Source organism: Physella acuta, unplaced genomic scaffold, assembly GCF_028476545.2.
Source record: "Physella acuta isolate Inbredline_101_S28 unplaced genomic scaffold, ASM2847654v3 ptg000485l, whole genome shotgun sequence".
Classification (NCBI taxonomy): Eukaryota; Metazoa; Mollusca; class Gastropoda; family Physidae; genus Physella; species Physella acuta.
The window spans coordinates 16731-44649 of record NW_026732004.1 but is presented as its reverse complement, the minus strand read 5'-3'; the positions used below and the strand labels follow the sequence as shown (position 1 = coordinate 44649).

General features: G+C 43.7%; 1 protein-coding gene across 2 annotated transcripts; it reads left to right on the top strand.

Annotated features, from left to right (window-relative positions):
• The first annotated feature begins 2164 nt into the window (after positions 1–2164).
• Positions 2165–26138, top strand: LOC131944191 (prostaglandin E2 receptor EP4 subtype-like). Of its 2 annotated transcripts, none has more exons than XM_059304721.1 (3): positions 2165–2239; positions 23243–24284; positions 25324–26138. In XM_059304721.1, the coding sequence occupies exons 2-3, from the start codon at positions 23436–23438 to the stop codon at positions 25825–25827; spliced, it is 1353 nt and encodes a 450-aa protein (XP_059160704.1). In that variant the 5' UTR covers positions 2165–2239; positions 23243–23435; the 3' UTR covers positions 25828–26138. The 2 variants fall into 2 exon arrangements, with proteins under 2 accessions (XP_059160704.1, XP_059160703.1); XM_059304720.1 differs by lacking the exon at positions 2165–2239 and adding an exon at positions 21394–21460.
• The last annotated feature ends 1781 nt before the right edge of the window (positions 26139–27919 follow it).

The following is a 27919-nucleotide window of genomic DNA, read 5'->3' as shown; positions in this document are numbered from 1 at the left end:
GGTGGTTAAACCCGGTTATTGACTCGTTTTGTGTGGTGGTTATACCCGGTTATTGGCTCGTTTTGTGTGGTGGTTACACCCAGTTATTGGCTCGTTTTGTGTGGTGGTTACACCCGGATATTGATTCGTTTTGTGTGGTGGTTACACCCGGTTATTGGCTCGTTTTGTGTGGTGGTTACACCCGGTTATTGGCTCGTTTTGTGTGGTGGTTACACCCGGATATTGATTCGTTTTGTGTGGTGGTTACACCCGGTTATTGGTTATATATATATATATATATATATATATATATATATATATATATATATATATATATATATATATATATATATATATATATATATATATATATGAGCCAGTCTCGACGTTGAAAGTTGGTGTCAATACCTATTACGTAATTGTGGTGTGATTAAACCTGATAAGTAATCATCAATCAGCTAATGAAATATTTATTATTTACCTGTTCCCCAACACGTCTTTTACCTTTTCAAGGTAAATTGTTTTACTGCAAGCTGTGTGCTGTTGGTTCCATAAACTGCACCAGTACGCTCTATATAGCAATGTGCACTCTATACAGTAGTGTGTACTCTATACAGCAATGTGCACTAAATGCACCAGTCTGCACTCTATGCTCCGCTCCGTTGCTGCAAGGGGGTCATGTGTTCGGAAAAACAACAGCTTTAAGTGGAACGCTGCATTGCATTTTGGGAATTTTTTATTTTATTTTAGTTGATGTGGTGCGTTTTATAGACATCTCCCTCCTCCCCCCCCCCCCCCACACACACACCATCTCCACCACCACAGTACAACACAAGAATGTGTGTTTCAAGACCCTTTCCCCACCTATATAGAACAACCACCTCTCTTAAAATCCAAACGATATGAGTTTTCCAGACGATCTCTCCCGAGGCCACCCTAGAACACAAACCGCTCTGTTACACTCGGGGGTAAAAAGTTGTCTAATTGCCATAAACATCGTTTTAAAAAAAACGCAATAAATTTATTCCGATGCTCGTAGCTTTGGGACGGGCTTTTTTTTTTTGCTAGTCATGACATCCCCGCTCGCAGAATTAACTGCACGGCGCAGAAGATAAAACAAATCGACCACAGACCAATCTTTCAGCTCCTATCCCCTGTTTTATTTTCAGCCGTTGCTAATCAAGACGAACTGCGCAATTAACAAGTGTGTTTCTAATGCGTGTTACTATAGTTACTAATGTTTTACTTACGAGACTCTTTTGTATTGAAACATAAAATTGTTAAACAAAATTATCTCTAGTGTCTATTCAATGCCGTTGTAATCACTAGTGAAGATCTTCGTCACGCTATGATTAGAAGAAGGTAGATTCATTACTGCTAGTACTAAACTATGGCAAGGCTTCAACAAACTATGGAAATGTGAGGTAAAAGCCAGCTCATGTTCTCGTTTTTCTATTTTTGTCTCACCACCATTTAACGTTTAATTGTAATGGTTAGGATTTGGCTGCAGTTGCTGGAATGCTAAGTCATGTGCTTTGTTAAACTTATATATTTCGCGTTAAAGTAATGCTATTCTGTTTAATATTAGTTTCTAGTCGAAAATAAAATGCAATTTCATTAATCTAACACAGGAGGGGACTTTGTAATATTAGCTTAATAAATAGACATAGACATAAGTCTGAAACATATATCGTTTCTGTACAAGAACTTTAAAAATGAAACCACTTGATATTTATAGGTCTACTATATGTTGTCGACATGCTTATTTCCCCTTGGCGAGCCAAATTCTGAAATTTGGTTTTTAATCAACGTCCACATCATTTAGCAGTTTACGTTTTTTTTTGTCCTGGTTAGGGTAGGGGTGGGGGCGGTGTAGAGATTACCTAATGCCGGGTATATGTTCCAGAAATTTCGCCGAGAAAACAAACAGCGGGGTAATGAACGTTGCCGCGAGAACAACAGCAGACGATCAGCTTCCTCCACGGCTGCGGCGGGAACCCGAATAAAACGGACGGCGCTATCGTCTGCCCAGCTTCGTGCAGTCAAGGTGACGTAACGTGTCTCGTGCGGAGGGGGGTTGATGAGGGGAACACGTATGTAGGTCAGCATCGACGACACCTGTCGTGTTTGATGACCTAATGTTGTGTCAACTCGCTACATCTTAGTTCAAGTTTTTAGATGTTTGTTTTTTCTGACTGAAACGGATTAAAAAAAAATAAAACTCGTGTGTTTTAGATTTGATATCTCAAGTACAAATATGGTAAGTACGTGTTTTTGTTGGTATTTCTTTATTGTCTTAAATTTAAATAAAACAACAAAACTGTTTAAAAAGATAGCTAGAGCTTCAGTGTGTTTTACAAGCATGAAAATTGACCGCTTGTAAGCTAACTTGAGTTTACCTTCCCAATAAGACCTAAAAAAAAGTTTGATCTTAAATTAGATTGACAGAAACGTGCCTAACTTCCTGTTGGACTTTTTGTTGTAAAATTTTCAATACCGCTCACATCTGTGTGTTTATCTTACAACCGCAAAGGTCAAAAAAAAAATAATAAAAGATCTGTTATACTTTGGACGGGTTAGTTTCAACTAGAAAGTAGTATAGAAGAATATGTCGTTTTCTGTTGTGAAAAGCGCCACCGACCTTTCCAGTTTTTGGAGGTGGAGGCACTTTTTCGCTATGTTAAAATAAACATATATTAAGAATCCTCTTTAGATCTAGCAATCCATGGAGCAGATTAAGATGAGTTCATATGTTTCTTGACCTCGGCTTATGAAGGGAAGGTGTGATTAACACTTTGCCCAGCCGCCTTTACTTTCCCTAGTATGAGAAAAGGTATCTCCCCCCCCCCCCCCCCCGAGAAAGTCTACCGCCCCAACCCCCCGAACGAAATGGAATTTATATAGAAAATATATACTTTTAATAGTGTCCGCCCCCCCCCCCCCCCCGGAAATTCTAGTCTGTCCCGTCCCCCCAAAAATTTCAAATGCCCCCCCCCCCCCCCAGGAGAAAAAAGTCTGGAAGAAACACTGCCCCCTCCTCATCTCGTCCCAGCTGACCCTAATTCTAACAACAGCTAACATTATCCCATTATTATTTTTGTTTTAAAATATATTAGTAGAAAACGGAAACAAAAGTAACGCCACTTTTCTCAACCCTCCCCCCACGTAGCATGACGTAGCAAAAATGTTAACTCCCCTCCCCTCAGGTGTGGGGTGTGTGGGGTGTTATTTACGTACAAATCTTACCTATGTTTTATTTTCACTAGGTGTACTAATCAAGTACCTGTCTGGTTGTAATAATATGTACTGGGTTTTGTTAGGCTTGTCCTACCTTCTACCGACTAACTAGATACCCACTCCCGACTTACTAGATACCCACTCCCGACTTACTGGATACCCACTCCCGACTTAATAGATAGATACCCACTCCCAATTTACTAGATAGCCACTCCCGACAGATACCCACTCCCGACAGATACCCACTCCCGACTTACTAGATACCCACTCCCAACTTACTAGATAGGTACCCACTCTCGACTTACAAGACACCCACTCCCGACTTACTAGATACCTACTCCCGTCAGATACCCACCCCGACTGATACCCACTCCCGACTTACTAGACAGATACCCACTCCCGTCAGATACCCACTCCCGTCAGATACCCACTCCCGTCAGATACCCACTCCCGACAGATACCCACTCCCGTCAGATACCCACTCCCGTCAGATACCCACTCCCGACAGATACCCACTCCCGTCAGATACCTAGGAAAATGGGATTGCTTGGCTTATTTCCACCGTGTTGGCAAACTTTTCTGGCCACCCGATATTTTCAATAAACGCAGCCATCCATTAACATAGTTGTGTAGCTTGATCGTGTTAGTTTTGTCATATGTTGTAAAGTTGAGTACAGCTCTGTAGCTAGATCGTGTAAATTGCGTCCTGGCCCTAATCCACCAAAAGCTGAGTAATAATGTTCAACACACGTTTCTTTTATCATCTCTTCGGGTGTGGTGTAGTGGGTTAGCACCGTGATGTCCATTCACGGTTTCTGGCACCATTGTCAACTCTATAGCACTTGCTCATCATTGTTCATACACGGGGAGGAAGTTGTGTGTTTCTCTAGTGGGGGGGGGGGGAATCATCCTTGAATGACGTCACGCCCGCTTAATGTACGGTGGGAGGGGGTGTGTGGCCTTGATTTTGGAGACAGTTAGCAACGTGTGTATTATTGTTAAAAAATAACAGCATAAAACTTAAATTTCTCAACTTCATTTTTGTCCATTCGGGTAAGGCCTGGCTGCTTGCATTCATACGACTGTTTTTAATGTTAAGGATCATCTGTAATTAACATCACTCTAGTTTAGTTGTTTTTTTTGCCCCATTCAACCCCCACCCCATTGTCTTACACATTCAAAAAGTTATCCGGAAGGCCTTACCCGAATGGAAAAAAATGAATTGTTATTATCCTGTTTCCTAAGAGTGTGTGTGTGTGTGTGTGTGTGTGTGTGTGTAATCTAATTATATTGTGGTCCATCTACCGTAGTAATGTAATTGTTTTTATTTGAGAGCTGTGTTGTCAAATTTATGTTTATTTTAGATATCACTTAGTCCATCTACATAAACACCCAATCAATGGCTCCGGAAGAACATCCGGTTGTCAAGAAAAAGGTTGGGATGATCCCGGGGGACGAGTAGGGGGGTGGGGGTGTATCTGGTCCATCCCTGCAGCGCCCGGAGCTCTGGAATATTCCCATCCAGCTAATCCCAGAGGAACCATCACGCGCATGCACACCGGGTCTGTGTGAACGTGAGTACTTACCAGCCAATGACACTTTTGCACAGCGGGACACGAGAGTGTGGTGTAACGAGTGACATGTGCACGGGGTTGTTGTATACGTGAGTAGATGAACCACCCCCTCCCCCCACCCCCGCCCGTGCCCCCCACGGGAGCTGACACTGACACACGGGCGCTGCTCACCATGTGCTTGTTGTCATGTGTCACGTGCGATGCTATCTGGGCGCCACCTATTGACAATATATCCAGTGTAATTCTTGATGTAATGAAAATTACATTCTTGTTTTTATTATGGCGTCGAGGGGCGTTGTGCATAGAAATGTTTCTCTTGGCAATTTATTCAATGTAGCACAACACTACCCCTCTCTCACTCATCCACACACTCAATGTAGCATTCTAGACCTCATTCACACATCCCACCCCTTCTCACCAATTTTTTATCAACCCCTCTCACACCGACAATCACTCAATATAGCCCCTCTACATCCCATCTCACTCACCCACAGACTCACTATAGCACCCTACACCTCTCTTGTCTAGTTCTGTCTAGCACCCCCACCCCACTCACCGATAATAACTCAACATAGCACCCCTACACCCCTATTGCACCCCACACTCAATGTCTCACACCTCACTTATCTCCCACACTCAATGTCTCACACCTCCCCTATCTCCCACACTCAATGTCTCACACCTCCCCTATCTCCCACACACCCACACTCAATGTCTCACACCTCCCCTATCTCCCACACTCAATGTCTCACACGTCCCCTATCTCCCACACATCCACACTCAATGTCTCACACCTCCCCTATCTCCCACACTCAATGTCTCACACCTCCCCTATCTCCCACACTCAATGTCTCACACCTCCCCTATCTCCCACACTCAATGTCTCACACCTCCCCTATCTCCCACACTCAATGTCTCACACCTCCCCTATCTCCCACACTCAATGTCTCACACCTCCCCTATCTCCCACACTCAATGTCTCACACCTCCCCTATCTCCCACACTCAATGTCTCACACCTCCCCTATCTCCCACACTCAATGTCTCACACCTCCCCTATCTCCCACACTCCATGTCTCACACCTCCCCTATCTCTCACACTCAATGTCTCACACCTCCCCTATCTCCCACACTCAATGTCTCACACCTCCCCTATCTCCCACACCCACACTCAATGTCTCACACCTCCCCTATCTCCCACACTCAATGTCTCACACCTCCCCTATCTCCCACACCTACACTCAATGTCTCACACCTCCCCTATCTCCCACACTCAATGTCTCACACCTCCCCTATCTCCCACACCCACACTCAATGTCTCACACCTCCCCTATCTCCCACACTCAATGTCTCACACCTCCCCTATCTCCCACACCCACACTCAATGTCTCACACCTCCCCTATCTCCCACACTCAATGTCTCACACCTCCCCTATCTCCCACACTCAATGTCTCACACCTCCCCTATCTCCCACACTCAATGTCTCACACCTCCCCTATCTCCCACACTCAATGTCTCACACCTCCCCTATCTCCCACACTCAATGTCTCACACCTCCCCTATCTCCCACACTCCATGTCTCACACCTCCCCTATCTCTCACACTCAATGTCTCACACCTCCCCTATCTCCCACACTCAATGTCTCACACCTCCCCTATCTCCCACACCCACACTCAATGTCTCACACCTCCCCTATCTCCCACACTCAATGTCTCACACCTCCCCTATCTCCCACACCTACACTCAATGTCTCACACCTCCCCTATCTCCCACACTCAATGTCTCACACCTCCCCTATCTCCCACACCCACACTCAATTTCTCACACCTCCTCTATCTCCCACACTCAATGTCTCACACCTCCCCTATCTCCCACACTCAATGTCTCACACCTCCCCTATCTCCCACACTCAATGTCTCACACCTCCCCTATCTCCCACACTCAATGTCTCACACCTCCCCTATCTCCCACACTCAATGTCTCACACCTCCCCTAGCTCCCACACTCAATGTCTCACACCTCCCCTATCTCCCACACTCAATGTCTCACACCTCCCCTATCTCCCACACTCCATGTCTCACACCTCCCCTATCTCTCACACTCAATGTCTCACACCTCCCCTATCTCCCACACTCAATGTCTCACACCTCCCCTATCTCCCACACCCACACTCAATGTCTCACACCTCCCCTATCTCCCACACTCAATGTCTCACACCTCCCCTATCTCCCACACCTACACTCAATGTCTCACACCTCCCCTATCTCCCACACTCAATGTCTCACACCTCCCCTATCTCCCACACCCACACTCAATGTCTCACACCTCCCCTATCTCCCACACTCAATGTCTCACACCTCCCCTATCTCCCACACCCACACTCAATGTCTCACACCTCCCCTATCTCCCACACTCAATGTCTCACACCTCCCCTATCTCCCACACTCAATGTCTCACACCTCCCCTATCTCCCACACTCAATGTCTCACACCTCCCCTATCTCCCACACTCAATGTCTCACACCTCCCCTATCTCCCACACTCCATGTCTCACACCTCCCCTATCTCTCACACTCAATGTCTCACACCTCCCCTATCTCCCACACTCAATGTCTCACACCTCCCCTATCTCCCACACTCAATGTCTCACACCTCCCCTATCTCCCACACTCAATGTCTCACACCTCCCCTATCTCCCACACTCCATGTCTCACACCTCCCCTATCTCTCACACTCAATGTCTCACACCTCCCCTATCTCCCACACTCAATGTCATACACCTCCCCTATCTCCCACACCCACACTCAATGTCTCACACCTCCCCTATCTCCCACACTCAATGTCTCACACCTTCCCTATCTCCCACACCTACACTCAATGTCTCACACCTCCCCTATCTCCCACACTCAATGTCTCACACCTCCCCTATCTCCCACACCCACACTCAATGTCTCACACCTCCCCTATCTCCCACACTCAATGTCTCACACCTCCCCTATCTCCCACACTCAATGTCTCACACCTCCCCTATCTCCCACACTCAATGTCTCACACCTCCCCTATCTCCCACACTCAATGTCTCACACCTCCCCTATCTCCCACACCCACACTCAATGTCTCACACCTCCCCTATCTCCCACACTCAATGTCTCACACCTCCCCTATCTCCCACACTCAATGTCTCACACCTCCCCTATCTCCCACACCTACACTCAATGTCTCACACCTCCCCTATCTCCCACACTCAATGTCTCACACCTCCCCTATCTCCCACACCCACACTCAATTTCTCACACCTCCTCTATCTCCCACACTCAATGTCTCACACCTCCCCTATCTCCCACACTCAATGTCTCACACCTCCCCTATCTCCCACACTCAATGTCTCACACCTCCCCTATCTCCCACACTCAATGTCTCACACCTCCCCTATCTCCCACACTCAATGTCTCACACCTCCCCTATCTCCCACACCTACACTCAATGTCTCACACCTCCCCTATCTCCCACACTCAATGTCTCACACCTCCCCTATCTCCCACACCCACACTCAATTTCTCACACCTCCTCTATCTCCCACACTCAATGTCTCACACCTCCCCTATCTCCCACACTCAATGTCTCACACCTCCCCTATCTCCCACACTCAATGTCTCACACCTCCCCTATCTCCCACACTCAATGTCTCACACCTCCCCTATCTCCCACACTCAATGTCTCACACCTCCCCTATCTCCCACACTCAATGTCTCACACCTCCCCTATCTCCCACACTCAATGTCTCACACCTCCCCTAGCTCCCACACTCAATGTCTCACACCTCCCCTATCTCCCACACTCAATGTCTCACACCTCCCCTATCTCCCACACTCCATGTCTCACACCTCCCCTATCTCTCACACTCAATGTCTCACACCTCCCCTATCTCCCACACTCAATGTCTCACACCTCCCCTATCTCCCACACCTACACTCAATGTCTCACACCTCCCCTATCTCCCACACTCAATGTCTCACACCTCCCCTATCTCCCACACTCAATGTCTCACACCTCCCCTATCTCCCACACTCAATGTCTCACACCTCCCCTATCTCCCACACTCAATGTCTCACACCTCCCCTATCTCCCACACTCAATGTCTCACACCTCCCCTATCTCCCACACCCACACTCAATGTCTCACACCTCCCCTATCTCCCACACTCAATGTCTCACACCTCCCCTATCTCCCACACTCAATGTCTCACACCTCCCCTATCTCCCACACTCAATGTCTCACACCTCCCCTATCTCCCACACTCAATGTCTCACACCTCCCCTATCTCCCACACCCACACTCAATGTCTCACACCTCCCCTATCTCCCACACTCGATGTCTCACACCTCCCCTATCTCCCACACTCAATGTCTCACACCTCCCCTATCTCCCACACTCAATGTCTCACACCTCCCCTATCTCCCACACTCAATGTCTCACACCTCCCCTATCTCCCACACTCAATGTCTCACACCTCCCCTATCTCCCACACACCCACACTCAATGTCTCACACGTCCCCTATCTCCCACACTCAATGTCTCACACCTCCCCTATCTCCCACACACCCACACTCAATGTCTCACACGTCCCCTATCTCCCACACTCAATGTCTCACACGTCCCCTATCTCCCACACTCAATGTCTCACACCTCCTCTATCTCCCACACATCCACACTCAATGTCTCACACCTCCCCTATCTCCCACACTCAATGTCTCACACCTCCCCTATCTCCCACACTCAATGTCTCACACCTCCCCTATCTCCCACACTCCATGTCTCACACCTCCCCTATCTCTCACACTCAATGTCTCACACCTCCCCTATCTCCCACACTCAATGTCTCACACCTCCCCTATCTCCCACACCCACACTCAATGTCTCACACCTCCCCTATCTCCCACACTCAATGTCTCACACCTCCCCTATCTCCCACACTCAATGTCTCACACCTCCCCTATCTCCCACACTCAATGTCTCACACCTCCCCTATCTCCCACACTCAATGTCTCACACGTCCCCTATCTCCCACACTCAATGTCTCACACCTCCCCTATCTCCCACACTCAATGTCTCACACCTCCCCTATCTCCCACACTCAATGTCTCACACCTCCCCTATCTCCCACACTCAATGTCTCACACCTCCCCTATCTCCCACACTCCATGTCTCACACCTCCCCTATCTCTCACACTCAATGTCTCACACCTCCCCTATCTCCCACACTCAATGTCTCACACCTCCCCTATCTCCCACACCCACACTCAATGTCTCACACCTCCCCTATCTCCCACACTCAATGTCTCACACCTCCCCTATCTCCCACACCTACACTCAATGTCTCACACCTCCCCTATCTCCCACACTCAATGTCTCACACCTCCCCTATCTCCCACACTCAATGTCTCACACCTCCCCTATCTCCCACACTCAATGTCTCACACCTCCCCTATCTCTCACACTCAATGTCTCACACCTCCCCTATCTCCCACACTCAATGTCTCACACCTCCCCTATCTCCCACACTAATGTCTCACACCTCCCCTATCTCCCACACTCAATGTCTCACACCTCCCCTATCTCCCACACTCAATGTCTCACACCTCCCCTATCTCCCACACTCAATGTCTCACACCTCCCCTATCTCCCACACTCAATGTCTCACACCTCCCCTATCTCCCACACTCAATGTCTCACACCTCCCCTATCTCCCACACCCACACTCAATGTCTCACACCTCCCCTATCTCCCACACTCAATGTCTCACACCTCCCCTATCTCCCACACTCAATGTCTCACACCTCCCCTATCTCCCACACTCAATGTCTCACACCTCCCCTATCTCTCACACTCAATGTCTCACACCTCCCCTATCTCCCACACTCAATGTCTCACACCTCCCCTATCTCCCACACTCAATGTCTCACACCTCCCCTATCTCCCACACTCAATGTCTCACACCTCCCCTATCTCCCACACTCAATGTCTCACACCTCCCCTATCTCCCACACTCAATGTCTCACACCTCCCCTATCTCCCACACTCAATGTCTCACACCTCCCCTATCTCCCACACTCAATGTCTCACACCTCCCCTATCTCCCACACTCAATGTCTCACACCTCCCCTATCTCCCACACTCAATGTCTCACACCTCCCCTATCTCTCACACTCAATGTCTCACACCTCCCCTATCTCCCACACTCAATGTCTCACACCTCCCCTATCTCCCACACTCAATGTCTCACACCTCCCCTATCTCCCACACTCAATTTCTCACACCTCCCCTATCTCCCACACTCAATGTCTCACACCTCCCCTATCTCTCACACTCAATGTCTCACACCTCCCCTATCTCCCACACCTACACTCAATGTCTCACACCTCCCCTATCTCCCACACCCACACTCAATGTCTCACACCTCCCCTATCTCCCACACTCAATGTCTCACACCTCCCCTATCTCCCACACCCACACTCAATGTCTCACACCTCCCCTATCTCCCACACCCACACTCAATGTCTCACACCTCCCCTATCTCCCACACTCAATGTCTCACACCTCCCCTATCTCCCACACTCAATGTCCCACACCACCCCTATCTCACACACCCACACTCAATGTCTCACACCTCCCCTATCTCCCACACCCACACTCAATGTCTCACACCTCCCCTATCTCCCACACTCAATGTCTCACACCTCCCCTATCTCCCACACTCAATGTCTCACACCTCCCCTATCTCCCACACTCAATGTCCCACACCACCCCTATCTCACACACCCACACTCAATGTCTCACACCTCCCCTATCTCCCACACCCACACTCAATGTCTCACACCTCCCCTATCTCCCACACTCAATGTCTCACACCTCCCCTATCTCCCACACTCAATGTCCCACACCACCCCTATCTCCCACACCCACACTCAATGTTACACACCTCCCCTATCTCCCACACCCACACACAATGAAGCACACCTCCCTCACCCACAACCACACTCAGCGTAGCACCTCTCCCCATCTCACTCACGCAAATCGATCTAGCACCCTTCCCTCTCTCACTCACCCCCACCCTCTTTCCATCTCCCCATCTCCCCATCCCACATACAAAATGGCCATTTATTATCACAGTAAGACTCCTCCTAAGAGTACCCCTCAACCAGACAACCAAGATTATGGCCCTTTACACAAAGACTTTTAGCGTAACACTTCTGTTTCTTCATTTCCTTAACCCAAAAAACATCAGAAAATTCGAGTAATTTTAGCCACACCACTCAAGACAACAACAACAACATTCGAATCAACATTATGTTGAATTGCTTTAAAACCAAAACGTACGGAAACCAAACACACCACTATGGGAAATGGGAAATGATTTATTCAATCATGCCATGTAAACCCGCGAGGTAATTATTGCCAAGTATCTCTTCCCTAGCCCAAAACTTTACCCTAATCCCTAGTCCTATCCAGGCACTAACTAAATCTCCCTGACGAATATGACCAAATAACGAATCCTAACCATGACAGGCCCAAGCACCTAACGTAACCAGTTTCCTAACACACACACATCGATTTCAACATTAAAAAAAAATGTAATATAAATGGCCCTCGGAGGTGTGTACAAAAAAATAATTTATTCAAATATATTCAAAGAAATAGCAGCTCAAACAATATTTAGAGCAGCTGAGACAAAAACAAAAAAATAACCCTATTGTTATAGAACAAACTAAAACGATAGCATAATCAGTAACATAGCCCCCCCCCCCCCCCCCCCCCATTTAGTAATAACATATAAGGTTAAAAAGAAAAAAAAAATATATATATATATATATGTACATAAAGCTTGCAGATCCGTCCCCCATACCTCTCAACAAATTGACTGTTTCATATTTAATTTGTTTTTCTGTTTACTCGCCTACCTCTACGAGCCCTACACTTTCCCCCACCCCCACCCCTCACCCCATTTAGCGGCCGAGTAAAACCAAACTATCGGGCATTGATCTCACTTCTCGCCAATGTTGCCACAATGGCTTTAGACTACTTTAGAGGGAGACCCAATGTTTACAGAACGACTTTGCTTGATTGCGCATGCGTTGTTTTATTTTCTCTGTGTGCGCAAAACTTTGAGTATTGTTTTTTTTTTTTTCGTTTGGTTTTGGTAGTTTAAATATTGAGACATCTACTGTTACAATAGAATTTCCTTAACGTCGACTTTGAATGGCAGTTTTTTAAATATTTACACAAAACCGATGGGGTCAAGGTGACACTCTGATCAGTTGCAAAGGTTCCCAAACGATGCTGTTGGTCACACCTTTCATTACTAGTTACGAGACCATTTCACCGTACCAAATTTTAATGAATGAAAACACTGACTGGATTTATTCAAATGCTGTTGGAGAAATACATTTTCATGGGGGGGGGGGGGGGGGGGGGTGAAGATCTAAAAAAAAATACGTCATGAATATTTAGCCGTTTTTTTTTTCAACTCCCTCCTCTTCTCCTTTCACCACATGTCCCAAAATGTTCCTAAAAGGATGTACATTCATTTCACCCCCCCCCCCCCCCCCCCGCCAAGAATTAAAAAACCACGTAATTATACCATGCTCACAGCAAATCACGACAGGTATTGAACATGTCGGAACCAAAAAAAAGCAAGCGAATTACGGTCACCCGGAGTTTGAACTAGCTTCGACTCGATTTACCAACTTTAAACATTCTTTTGTTTTCATGCTTAACTTTAACGGGTTTATTGGCACATAGACCAAATAGGGTGGAACAAATTTTGTTGTAATTAAAGCACAATAATAATAAATGTTATTTAAATAATTATCAGCTACATAACTACATTATTTACATCTCATTTATATGATTCTTGATTTCCTTTATTTTATTAAAAAACATTGTCAACTGCATGTAGATCAAGCACATTTAAAACATACAGGAAAAATAAACAATACAAAAACACTAAAAAAATTAACACTAAAAATACAGAAAAAAAAATTCCACAAATAAGAAATAAAGAGAACAAAATTTAAAACAAAATAACTAAACAAAATACAGAACAGTAAACCAACGAGAACAAAAAAAACAATAAAATGGAGGCTAAATGTTGTGTGGGGTAGGGAGAGGGGGGGGGGGGCGACTACAGAGGCGTAGCGACCCTCCCCGGCGCCCGGGGACAATCTTTCGATTTGCACCCCCCCCCCTCGAACTTTTCATTTGCACCCCCCCCCCTCAAACTTTCAATTTGGCGCCTCCCCTCAGGTCGGCGCCCGGGGACATATGTCCCCCCCCCCCCGCTCCCCCCCCCCCCTCGCTACGCCTCTGGGCGACGATTGAAGCTATGTGGTCCTAGAGAATTGTTACAGAAATTGACACAGGTCACGTCAGACGCATGATTGTGTTACGATTCCTCTATGTCAGCTAAAGACACCCCGTGTAAAGCAGCTAGCGACACTCCGGTGTGAGATGGTACTAGTTAATTCATAATGTCATATCACCTAGTTTCTGAAAGTTTCTGATATCATCGATGGTATTGTCATCGTTTCTTACGACATAATTTCTAATATTTTAACTTTCAAAGTCAATGCTGCTGTTCTCATGAAACTGTGAAACACCAATTATACTGAGTGCTCTTTCTTCAAATCAGAGTTTCTTTCAAGCATCTCTTCGTTTGGTTTTTTGTGAGAGGGAGGGAGTGGGCTCTGAGTGGTAGAGGTGCTTCATTCCCCCCACCCACCTGAAGAGATGCCTCAAAGAAAAACTTGAATTACTCTTGCCCAGTGTTTCTTCCAGACTTTTTTCTCCGGGGGTGCACTTGAAATTTTCGGGGGGTGGGGGGGGGGTCTGTCAACATTTTTCGGGGGGGGGGGGGGGGGGACGGAACGGACGGACACTAGTAAAAGTGTATGTTTACTATATAAAATCCATCTCGTTCGAAGAGATGCCTGGAAGAAACTCTACTCTTGCCGAGACAGTGACTATTTAATTTTTTAGTGAGTGCCTTGCCTCAAAATGTAGTAATCTGTTTCTCAATTCACGTTTTATTTAAAGAATTTTATTTATCTACTAAATGTTCCTTTCATTTTATAATCGTAAGAATAGTTAGATAATTATACAAGTATTTTTATTGCGAGGACATTTTACAATTGAGAATTGGGTTTGTATTCCGTGTTTGAACAATAGTTAGAAAAAATCCTGGACAGACACGATGAGGTTGGGGGCATGTAGGGAGGGGGGGGGAGGTGAGATATGGCCCATGTCTTTTTATGGTTCTGTCTTCATGTCTCGATGTCAGCCATCACGCAAGATGCAAATTGCGACTCATTAACACGTTTATACAACTGGAATAATGGGGGTGGGTATAATGGAGGACATGTTCTAGCTCTTAGACCGACCAGCAAGAATGGAAAAAAAGAGACTTTTCTACATCATAGAGGTAGCGTTAGAGTATTTCTGATTTGAAATAATGCAAAGGAAATTATATATATATATATATATATATATATATATATATATATATATATATATATATATATATTGCATGTATATATATATATATATATATATATATATATATATATATATATGCAATATATACATGCAATATATATATGCAATATATATATGCAATATATATATGCAATATATATATATATGCAATATATATATATAAGCAATATATATATATGCAATTTATATATATATATATATATATATATATATATATATATATATATATATATATATATATATACACCACAAAAGCTGGGGAAAGCTGAAAATGAATAGCTGTCATGCTACTATGATGGTTGACGGTGTGGTCGAATGGTAGAGGTAACACGAATGTCTTGAGTTCGGATCACGTGCTCGAGTCTGTAGAACGTCCTTGAGTCCTTCCAGCTCTGATGGGTACCTGACTCACGTTAATGAAAATAAGTCGGCTGGGGATAGTGCAGCCCACACTATCCGTCACATGTCAAGGTCATTGAAACAGGTGAACTCTACTTCATCAGCCCCATGTATCTCTCGCACGAACGAGAAAAGATGATGATGATTATACGTCGTTTGCTACACGTTTGGAATGCTAAAAGATTATAGACTGCAGACACTACCTCTCATGAGAAATGTCAAGCGTAGTTAATGCTTTAAGATTCCAGCTCAACATTCAACATTTCCCACACCTAATTACACAACTGTACCCAGCTTTCTAGTCAGATGGGCTAAGGTCCAATATTCTTATGGTCGACCATGTTGAACGTGATCGATATCGTGTTCAAGTGATTGATCAGCGATGTTGTCAGGCAGAGGCGTAGCGAGGTGGGGGGGGGCGGAGACCTTAGGGGGCGCCAAAATGGGCTGGAAAAACAAATTGAAAGTTTGAAGGGAGGGGTGCAAATTGAAAGCTTGAGGGGGATGCAAATCAAAAGTTTGAGGGAGGGGGGGTGGGGGGTGCAAATCAAAAGTTTGAATGGGGGTGCAAATCGCGGGGACGACCTTAGGGGGCGCCAAAATGGGCTGGAAAAACACATAGAAAGTTTGAGGGTGGTGGGGGGGGAGCAAATCAAATGTTTGAGTGGGGGGTGCAAATCGAAAGTTTGTCCCCGGGCGCCGGGAAGGGTCGCTACGCCTCTGTTGTCAGGTGTGCTGCCCCAGCTGGGACCTAACCTGACAGATGTCCACATCATCGTCCATTTGTTGATGTAAACAATGCCACGTGACTTTGGTGTAAAATGTGTATTTATAGCTACTTCTACGTGTTTGATCGAGTCAGCTGCTATGGGATGAGGTGAGACGTTGTTACCTGAATATACAGGTGAAATACCGGGTGGGCGTATTGGAATAGGATCTTTTAAAAGACTAGCATGTTGGAATACCACTGGATGTGATGTGGGTGAGGGTTAGACGGGGAGGGGGTGGTAGATCAGTTAAGGTTAAACCAGTTAACGATAATTACTTTTTTTAATGTTCATGTTTAAACATGATAAAGTGGACATTATCAATGGATTTTTCTAGCATCTTAGCCGAGAGATGGGATTAGGGACAGATTGAGTCCACTCAATCTCCCGGACGAAAATAATATAAAATGTATATATAACCATTGTCCGCTCAACCCCACCCCCTACCAACTCTGGGAAGCTTGGAAGTTTCAAGTGCCACCTTCTCCTCTACTCTCCCCCCACCCCTCCTCCGGAGAAAAAAAACGTCTGAGAACTTTTTTCCGAATTCGAAATGGCATTGCCTTTCCAGTGTTTTAAAAATAATAATTTCACCTCGACTCGGTGGTTAGGAAATAAACCAAAGGTAGGTGGGGCGGGGGGGGGGTGAATTACATTTATGTTTGCAGCCTTTTTGGCCGATTGTTGAGTGGCAGTTAACAAACAGTCGAGTAGGTCTAACGACAACGTATAGGTTGTCTCCCGCGGTGCAGCACGGCGGCCGTCCGTTCTGAGACTCACGTGCTGTGTGCAGGTGAGCAGAACTCGGGCACGACGGAAAGGTGCTCTCCCGATGTCGGACGTCGTCCCTCCATCCGCGCTGCCAGACGTGGAGCAGACGAGATACGGACCACGCAAACACCGCGGGACGCTTTCGGCAGCTCAAGTGGTCGGAATATGTCTGGCGCCATAGTAGGGGACATGACTGCTGTTTACTCAATTGTCCATGGGAGACAATCGGTTCCTTTTTAGTACGGGAAAGTGGTTGAAAGCGTTTTGTTGTAACGTGTAAAAAAAAAAAAACATGATTATTTTTTATATTTTTTTATACAAACAATATTTTATTATCAATATTTTTTTTAAACACGGTCGAAAACATAATATTTCGATTGGATAAAAAAACGAGTTTAAAAAAAATATATGAAAGTGATGCATTGATGTATCCGTACAATTTTTTTCAGTCAAGTTAAAGTGCGATTCGTAGTTTTCGGAAATGTTGCAGAATTAGATATAGAGGTGCAGCAACTTCAAGAACCAAGGGGGTCACAGGGTGCAGATGGCGAGTTATCTTCCCCAGGGGAATGAGAATTACCTCCCCTGTATTGGTGTACATGTACACATGGTTTGTCGAGCTAATGAGACTATTGATTGGGCAAATAATATTTTGTGCTCCGATACTATTTCTGCAGCTGACGGAGACTCGGTGCCTTCCTTGAACGAGTGTGGGGAGGGCAAGTGGCGCCATGCAATCTGCTGTGTCATGTCTAAAACAGACAGATAAATCAATTTTTTTTGTCGTGCGGCGCATATTAGCGATAATGTCGATTGATATCAAAGCTTATACAACATATATACAGAAAAAAAGAGAAATACTTATATTTAAAGTATATAGAGTAAAAATTAAAAACTTACCGAAAATATTCTTTGCATACGCATCTAACTTGTATGTACAGGCCTATATATAGAATATATATATATATATATATATATATATATATATATATATATATATATATATATATATATATATATATATATATATATATATATATATATATATATATATAATGTATGTATGTATGTATATATGCACGTATACATGTAGGTTTTACACGTAAATGGCGCTTCTGCTTATTGTTAGTGTAATTTCTTCCTAACGAGTAGCAGACCTGGATCAGGTGGAGGCTGATGATTATGCATCGTGTTGTCATCGCGGCATACATCTACGTCAGTTCCGGTTACCTCCCTGTTTATTTATTTTCTTCTCTCTCCCCAGGGAGGCTCCCCATTTACAAGAGCCGTTTATAGGAGCCGTGTTTGTAAACACACCTGAAATCAAAGTAGCTCTAATTAAAACACACTTCTATTCGTCATCCTAGTTGAATATATAGGCCTACAGGGCATATATGTATATATATATATATATATATATATATATATATATATATATATATATATATATATATATATATATATATATATATAAGTAAGAACCCGACTATTCTAACTCTAAGTTTGTAAAATGTTCTAAAAAAAAGATTTTATTTATTAAGATTTTATATTAAGCGTTTGGTGAACGAAATTGTTGTGTAATAATGTTAAGAGATATGGCCACACATATTTTAAAAATACTTTAGTGTATTTTGAACGAAATGGTGTATCAATCTAAAACATAAGCGAAAAAATATTGAGTTAGAGCAATGTGGTTCAGAAATCCTATATAAACGCCCTCGGTAAAATATGTTTCAATCATCATCTATATATATAATTCTCTTCTTCGAGCCGTTAGAAAACAAGCTGCAAACGCTCTCCCTACCTCCCCACCCCTACATGGTTTTAGTGAACTGTGTTCACTCTAAATGTTTACAAGCAGAGCCAACGATTTTAAACGTAGGGGGGGGGGAGGGGGGGAAGGAAGGGGGGGGGTTATGGTCCTTAACGAGCTACTTATAGTGTTTTAAAGAAATATTTTCAGTGGCAGCGTTGGTACTGTCGAATTCACAAATTATGAATTATTGAAAATTAGAAACAACTAAATAGCGGCGTATGTTATGCCGCGGGCCGGCTCGTTAGTTTTAAAATGCCTCTTGTTTAGAAATGTTTACCGACTTTACGATAATTGAGAGTCGTCATATTATATTGTTACCTTAACTTATCATCCAACTACTTACGTATATGAGTGGGTCTGGACTAGACCATCTCACATATGACATATGGGTGGAGTTTAACTAGACCATGCTACAGAATATGGCTAAAGTAGTAGGCCTAGGTGTATCAGGGTGTGTTAGACAGTGAACATGATTTTCGTTCCTGAAGGGGGTTTTAGATTTACAAAAAAAAAACGGTAACTAACAAGATGACATCCACAGTGATAATACAAAAGTCATCAATCATGTTTATCTAATCTTTTAGCATTGCGTACGTGAACGTCGACCTCTCTGATAGAACTACTGTGGTTGGACATCAGTCCTCCTTGTCTCTACTTCCTTTATAAAATCTATATGTGGACACGAACCCTTTACCCTCAGTCAGCACTTATTAGCTCTGCCCCCCCACTGGATAGATGGACTGCCCATCCACGGTTGGGCTTTAATTACTTACCTGTAATCAACTTCAGCAGCCAGCTGCCCGTCTCTAATAGGAAGGTAAAACATGGGCCAGGTGTGGTTTCTTAAATATCAAACCTGCATTGTTGTAGGTAGGTAGACAAGTACAGGTGGGGTAGTAGGGTTTCATCCATATCAAACCTGCATTGTAGGTGGGTAGACAGGTACAGCTAGGGTAGTGGGGTTTCTTCAATATCAAACTTACATTGTTGTAGGTGTGGTTTCTTAAATATCAAACCTGCATTGTAGGCGGGGTTTCTTCCATATCAAACCTACATTCTTGTAGGCGGGGTTTCTTCAATATCAAACTTACATTCTTGGAGGCGGGGTTTCTTCCATATCAAACCTGCATTGTAGGTGGGTAGACAAGTACAGGTGGGGTAGTGGGGTTTCTTTAATATCAAACCTACATTGTTGTAGGTGGGGTTTCTTCAATATCAAACCTGCATTGTCGTAGGTGGGTAGACACAGTTGGGGTAGTGGGGTTGCACCCAGTTACTGGACTTTAACCGTGGCCTAGCGGTAGACCAAACGATGTTTTTTTTAACCTCGGCATATGTAGGAATGGTGTGGTCAGCACTATGCCCAGTCCCATTTACTTTCCCTAACAGTAACCCTTAGAGCTGGGTAAAGGGAGTGAGAGACGTTTTTATGATTTGCACCCGGATTCGAACTCGAGACGCGTGTTAGTAGCTTAGCTGTACCGCTAAGGCCACGCCGTCCCATGCTCAAATAGGTTGCTCTGAGAAAAAAAATCAATTAAATGTTAAGGTCATATAGCGCATAACATGTTGACACGTGATACTTACTTGTGTTGGGAGAAATCCCGTTCAACGTTACACAAAAGAGCGAAGAAGAAGAAGAAGAAATTAGGGCGACAATCTTAATAAAATTCTCTCGTGGAGAAGATCAGTTCCCGTCATCGTAACCAGTTACACCACTGTTATACCATTGTATAATCCCTACACACCTCCGTCTTGTTACTATAGCTCAACCAATAGGCGCAAAGACATTTAAAATATAAGATTACAGTCATTTACTTTAACATCGCAATACTTAAAGCTGTTATTTTCGGTTTTGTTTAAAATACCACCTTACCCAAAACCCCAGCATCAATGTAACTGTGTGGTTTAGGGTTAAAGTATCGAGCCTCGGTTATCAGCTAAAATTCTGAATCGATTACAGCCAATCTAAACATTAAAAAGACATGATTGAATTAGTTAAGAAATTAAGATAATCGAAACAATTTCAATGCTAATTGCACGGAGAAACCCTGTTACTACTTAAGCCACTAGTCTAAAGAACGAAGTTCAAATACTTTCTCTTTATTAAGCATCAAACGCTGACTCAACCCACTCATCTCGTTGTATCGAGGACCAGGAAAACGTCGTTGACTTTGAACTCGAATCGCCCTTAGACGTCACAGCACTTTGTTTCTTATCTCGAGAAAACGGAACAGTTTTATAACCCTGATAGAGATTACCTCATGTGTCACTACACACCCACCCGTAACACACTCTATACCTGTCAAACTGTAACCGGAAACAAATATACTGTGTACAATGGCAACTGGCACGTAACAGACATGGTCATTGTTTGATATTTATAGTTCTGTGTTTAATATCCGTGTACGAAATGGTTAGCCTGCTGTTACGATAGTTTTACCTAACTTATTTGTGTAATCGCCCGCCTTTATTAAAATTTGTAAGATGTGTTTTTAGAGATTAAGTAATCTTACTGGCAATTGTTAACAATAAGATTTGTTTCTTAGATATTTCTAGATGACAAACTTTTCGTGTGTTCACTGTCATTTGTAAGACTTTTTTCATGCGATAATCTAACAAAGAAAAAAGTAACAGTAACAAAAGGACATTATATATGTTGATCTAATCTTATAACTGCGTATATGTGAAAGTTAATGTTACATAAAATTTTAAAATATATAACTTTAAGGATTGTATAACAAAGTTATTGTGCAATTCTCATTTTGGAAATTGTGTCATGCGTAATGCTACATTAGAAACTGGATTATAATGCTTGATTAAAAGATTGTGTAACAAATTTAACGAGGACTGCTACATTAGAAACTGTGGACCATAATACAGTGGTACCTGAAAATACGCGTTTAATTATTTCCGTAACTTTGCTCGTATGTCAAATTGCTCATATCTCAAAGTTATTTTTTTCCCAATAAAAATAATTGAAATGCTATTAATCCGTTCCAGCACCAAAATGCCACCCCAGTTGTTTTTCTATAAGTGTTTTCAAATAAGGAAAAGTGAATGTATACACAACAAATTTTGTTTAATAACATAATATAGGGTAGGTAAGTGTCGTTAAATAGCCCCGATGTACAATCCGTTGTAACTTTCTCGAGGTGTTTCTTTTTCTTTTCCACGAACTGTGAAACCCGCTAATCCGGTTACTCGTATCTCAAATTGTGTTCTTATGTCAAAATTTTTTTAGCTCGCTCGACAACTCGTTTCTAAAAATATCGCATGTCGGGGCACTAGTATATCGATGTACCACTGTTCTTGTTTTAAAGATTGTATAACAAAGTTATTGTGTAATGCTACATTAGAAACTGTGGACTGTTAACTTTGTTATACAGATAGTTCAACCTAGTAATCACGTACACATAACGGGATTGTGTAATGCTACATTAAAGAAACGGTGGACTGTTAGCTTTGTTATACAGATAGTTCAACCACGTACTCCCACACACAAAAGTCACCTATTGTGTTATGCTACATTAGAAACTCTGGACTATAAGCCTTGTTACAGCGATAGTTCAACCAACTAATCACGTACTCCCACACACAACAGTCACCTATTGTGTTAACAATGGTGAGACGTCGGTAGGTAGATCTGATAAGGTCAACACAACGATTGCTGGTAAACTTATGTGGCACAACTCTGTTTACTTAACAGCCCCACAACATGAAGTATGGAGTCTATATAAACAATACTTTGGGGCTTTTAGGGATAGGGTATAAACTTATCTTACAGGTTTATTTATCAATACCACAGCGGGGTGATAAAGTGTATTGTGTAAGTGTATGCCGATTTCATGGTTACAAGTTTCTTTAAAGTCGTGTTCGAAAAATTATAAAGAAACAAAAAAAAACTACTGCATATTTTTTAAAAATTAAAATAATCTTATCAAAAGTGTCATAAAACTTAATGGCGGCTTAGCGGTGTTTATTCACCAACGTGATGATGGGTGTTAAAGTAACTAAACTGAACCGGCAATGTATTTTTATGACTTGTATGACTAACACATACACCTGTTATGAAATCATTCAATTTTTGTTTGTAACATAATTATGTCAACTAAAAAATAATAATGTTATTATTTGTATGTTTCCAGAATCACCATGGCGACAGATAAACTGAAGCGGGAATGTGACCACTTAGTTCCCACGAAAAAGCCCAAAAGGAATACAAACTAAGATATTTTATGCGAAGACCTCAAATACAGACAGCAAATTATAGTTTTAGAGATGACTTGGTTTACACGACACTTTTAACAATTGTCTCAGCAAATTCTAAAGTCAATCAACATGACACCTGTCATCAACATGACACCTCTCATCAACATGTCCGCCACAGCACTGATCTACCTCCAAGACAACCTCTCGGAGGTCTTCAACCAGACCTCAGCAGACGACACCATCAAAAACCGGACCATCCTGGCATCGGGTCTCATGTTCTCCGCGGGGGTGGCCGGCAACGTTTTGGCCCTGGCCCTGATGGCCACCTCCCCACCGGAACAAAAACGCACGGTCTTCTACAAACTTATGGCCGGGCTGGCCTTCACGGACCTCGTCGGCACATGCGCCACCTCCCCCGTCGTCATCACCATCTACGCCACGGGAACCAAACTAGAAAGCGACATGCCTTTATGCCATTACTTCTCCTTCATGCTAATCTTCGCCGGATTCGCCACCATGTTTTTAGTCTGCGCCATGGCGATCGAACGATACATCTGTCTATGTCATCCATACGCCTACCACTGCAAACTCCCGAAATCTTTCGCCAAATACGCGATTCTAATCAGCTGGTTGGTGTCGATACTCATTGCTGTGTTGCCGTTACTCGGATTAGGACACAACACGGTACAGTTTCCGAAAACCTGGTGTTTTTTTAACTCCACAAGCCGTGAGCCTAAAGACATGGCGTTTAACTTTATGTACGCTATTATATCCCTCATCGCCATTATCGCCACCTTCATCTGCAACATTGCTGTTATCGTGACGGTGATGGCGTTGAAGAAGCGACAGAACGCGCTGAGTGCCACCCACGGGATTAAGCGGTACAGAAGTCTGGCACAGAGGTTTGCGGAGCTGCACATGGTGATCATGTTGATTGGGGTGACGGTGGTATTCACAGCCTGCTTTATGCCGCTCATGGTAGGTCTGTGTGGGGTGATGTGAGGGGCATGGTAGGTCTGTGTGGGGTGGTGTGTGTGGGGGGCATGGTTGGTATATGTGGTGTGATGTGGGGGGGGCATGGTATGTGTGGTGTGTGGGGGGGGGGCATGATTGGTATGTGGGGGCCATGATTGGTATGTGGGGGTGGGGGGCATGGTTCGTCTGTGTCTTGAACTGTGGGGGGGGGGGGGGGGCGCATGGTTGTGCTGTGTCTTCAAACGGTGTGGGTCATGTTTGCTGTTCCAGTTCTCAAATGTAAAATTTAAAAAAAAGGTAGTTATACTATTTCGGACCTGTTGTTAGAGCAGGTGAAGTAAAATTCATCTAATTGCATGACCACCGCATCTAACGGGATAGTGTGGTCAGCACTATGCCCATCCGTCTTTACTTTTCTTAACATAAGGTAAGGTAACCATCAGAACTGAGGATTTAGTGAACTTTTTACCGACTAGAGCCCGTTACCTAGGGTACTGCTCAGACAATACTTCATTTTCCTCTTTCTGTTAGATCGCGCGATGTCCATGTCTCATCTAGCCTCTAGTCTAATGTATTATTTCTTATTCAAATAGCTACTGCAATATCCTACATAGTTACTACTTTATGAAAAATTGAATTTACTTTAAAATAGAATTAAGCGTATCAATTTGTAACTTATGTTACTGCGTGTCCGGATGGTAGAGCGTGCAACTGATAACTCGAAAGTATTGAGTTTGGATCCTGTGTTTGAGTCCTTAGGACTTCTCTGAGCCCACTCAGCTCCAATGGGTACCTGACTCACGTAAAGCAAAGTAAAGTCGCTTGCACATAGTACTGATCACGCTATCCCTTCATATGCCGAGGTTACAGAAACAGGTGAACTTTACTTCATCTGCCAATTTGACCGTCAGGGTCGAAAGTGTAGCATAACTTTTTATGTAACTTGCTTATAAGATAAAGAAGCGGGTCTATAAAGATCCAATTTCAATACTGAAAGCCGTGTATAGTCATTTTTACGCTCATCTTTTTTTTTCTCCGTCAGGTTTTTACCATCATCTGTCAGACAGACGTCATACGCTACATAAACGTGAGCAGCTACTACCTGCTCATGACCAGGCTGGCCTCGTTCAACCCCATCCTTGACCCCTGGGTCTACCTGCTGGTCAGGAGGGAGCTGCGATGGCGGGTCATCTGCATCATCCGAAAACTGTTCGGGTTCCGCGATCACAGCGTGGTGGCGTCCCCTGCCCAGCCGACCCTAAGTCCCACAGAGGAGATGGCCTGCTGGTCATTCTGCGTCCACTGCCTGTGTGACCCGCCGGTTCTCAGGTCATCGGTTTATCTTCCAAGGATGAGTACAATGTGGGGCGACCAGGGCAGCCGGTCGCCGTCCATGATTCACCGGATACCCTCGACCGAATCGTGCATTTCCGTGGAGAAAAATATCATCTGCCAGCCGTCACCGTCGGAGGAACTGCTGCTTCGGAAATTCGCGCATGCGCGCTATGATCGTGGCAGTACGGATTTGACCGCGACCCTCAAGTGAGAAAAACAGATGATGCGGGATTACTCAACCATACGGAAACTAATTTTAGTACATTTCCTGTCATGTGATTTACAGGGACCAATCGAAGGGATAAAATCACTTGTTACTATTTTTAGACAAACTTTCAACTGTTGTAAACAACGGTTCTTAAAACATGAATCCATAGAATACTGATTAACTATTTTGAGTATATATAGATCTACATTATGACTGCATAGCTATGTTGCTTTAATAAGCTTGCCTATTTTTCTATTCGTATGTGACCCTTAACGATCAACATATGCCCATAATTAATTATTTATCTTGTGTTTTGTTTTTTAAATCTCAATGCTATACGACCCGGTAATATATAAAATTGGTCAGTCCAGTGCTGATTAAAAAGAATAAATAACAGGAGCACACGTTGGGGGTTCTGTTTTGAATGCTTTTTATAACAACAAACAGTTGAGACAGGAGCCTAGAGCTACCAGCGGTGGCCATTCGTCTGCCGGTGAGTGCGCACGCAGATCTGCCATCGATCAAACGTAGTTTTAAACATCCACTTCCGGTTACCTTACAGCCACCCCCCCTCCCCGTCACAAACAGGTACAGGTATAGTATACAGCTTCAGTTGTTCTGTCTATTGTGTACGTCTTTAATTGAGGGTGTGACGTCAGTCTTTAGTTTTGTTCATGTCGGTTTCTATTTTTTATTAAGTCCGTCTTTGAAAATTCGGCACTTGTAATTTTCGGGGGGAGGGGAGGGGTGGTGGACTTAGGCTAGGCTGATACTGGACGTAAAATATATATTTTCTATATAAATTATATTTCGTTCGGGGGGGGGGGGGGATGTCAGTGCTGAAGAGATACCTGACAAAGACAGTACTTTACCTGGCTTTAGTTAGGGGTTGTCCACATTCAAGGTCATATTTTTTCTGACGATTGACGATTTAAGCACCCCCACCCCCACCATCGTCACATGTCATAAGTGAGACCCCTTTTAAATGGCGTCACACTTCAGCCAACCCCTTTCCACCATCCCCCAAATTGTAATCAATTTGCAATTATTTTGTTATTCTAAAGAGCAATTTCTTTCTAAAATCGTAATTCGCTTGACTAGCTCTAGTTTTGTCATTGTTGATCAGTTTGTGTTACAATTTAAAAGATTTAATAGAGGAAAATGTCAACAAATGCCTACTTCACAATAATTTCTACCCCCCCCCCCCTCATCTCTCACTGTGAGGTCTTTTGCGGACGATCTATTAAATGCTATCCGTCATTAATTTTGTAATGTCCGTCTTTAGTTATGTAGTATCCGCCCTTACTTCTGTATTATCCGTCTTTAGTTTTGTAGTGTCCATTTTTAGTTAAGAAATATCCATCTTGTTTTGTAATACCCGTCTTAGGGGTCATCCATAAATGACGTCACACTCGTAGGGGGGAGGGGGGGTCCGTAATTTTGTGACGATGTGTGATGAGGGGGAGGGCGGGGGGGGGGGGGGTTCAGATGTTGCGACGTCACATTTTTGGATTATTAAAAAGCAATGTTAGAAAACGAATTTTAGACGTTATTTCGCGTTTTAGATAACTGTTTTAATAAATTGTAATAGTTTAGACAAGATTTTGGAAAAATATCGATGTTTAAAAAAATTCAACTGCAATTTTGAGGGGGGTTGTAGGTTGAGGTGTGACGTCATTTTAGGGGGGGGGGGGGGGGTCTGGCTTTTTATGACGATGTGTGACGGAGGGGAGGGGGGGGGGAGGTAAAAATCGTCAAAAAAAGCGTGACGTCATTTATGGATGACCCCTTAAGTTATAGATACAATACGTCCGAATACGATTACAGCCTTGTTATAGATACTCTTTATTTTATATAGCTCTTAGTTTTAATTTTTTCTTTGCACTTCATGTCTAAGTTTATTTTGTCCTTACACAAATATCATTTTGAGGGTCTTTGAGGCTTATATAATAGAACTATTGCATGTATCTGTAGTGATTAATGAGCTGTATTGGTCAGGTCATAGCGAAAAGTAAGATCCATTACACCACTCAACTTGCACTCAGATTGATTGGCAAGGTAGGTAACTCGTATTATACTAGCTAACTTATTTTTA

Excerpts from the sequence above, each read along its gene's own strand:
- LOC131944191 (XM_059304721.1), top strand. The coding sequence starts at position 23,436 with ATGACACCTGTCATCAACATGACACCTCTCATCAACATGTCCGCCACA. Across the intron at positions 24,285-25,323 it reads CCTGCTTTATGCCGCTCATG|GTTTTTACCATCATCTGTCA; the intron begins GTAGGTCTGTGT and ends TTTCTCCGTCAG.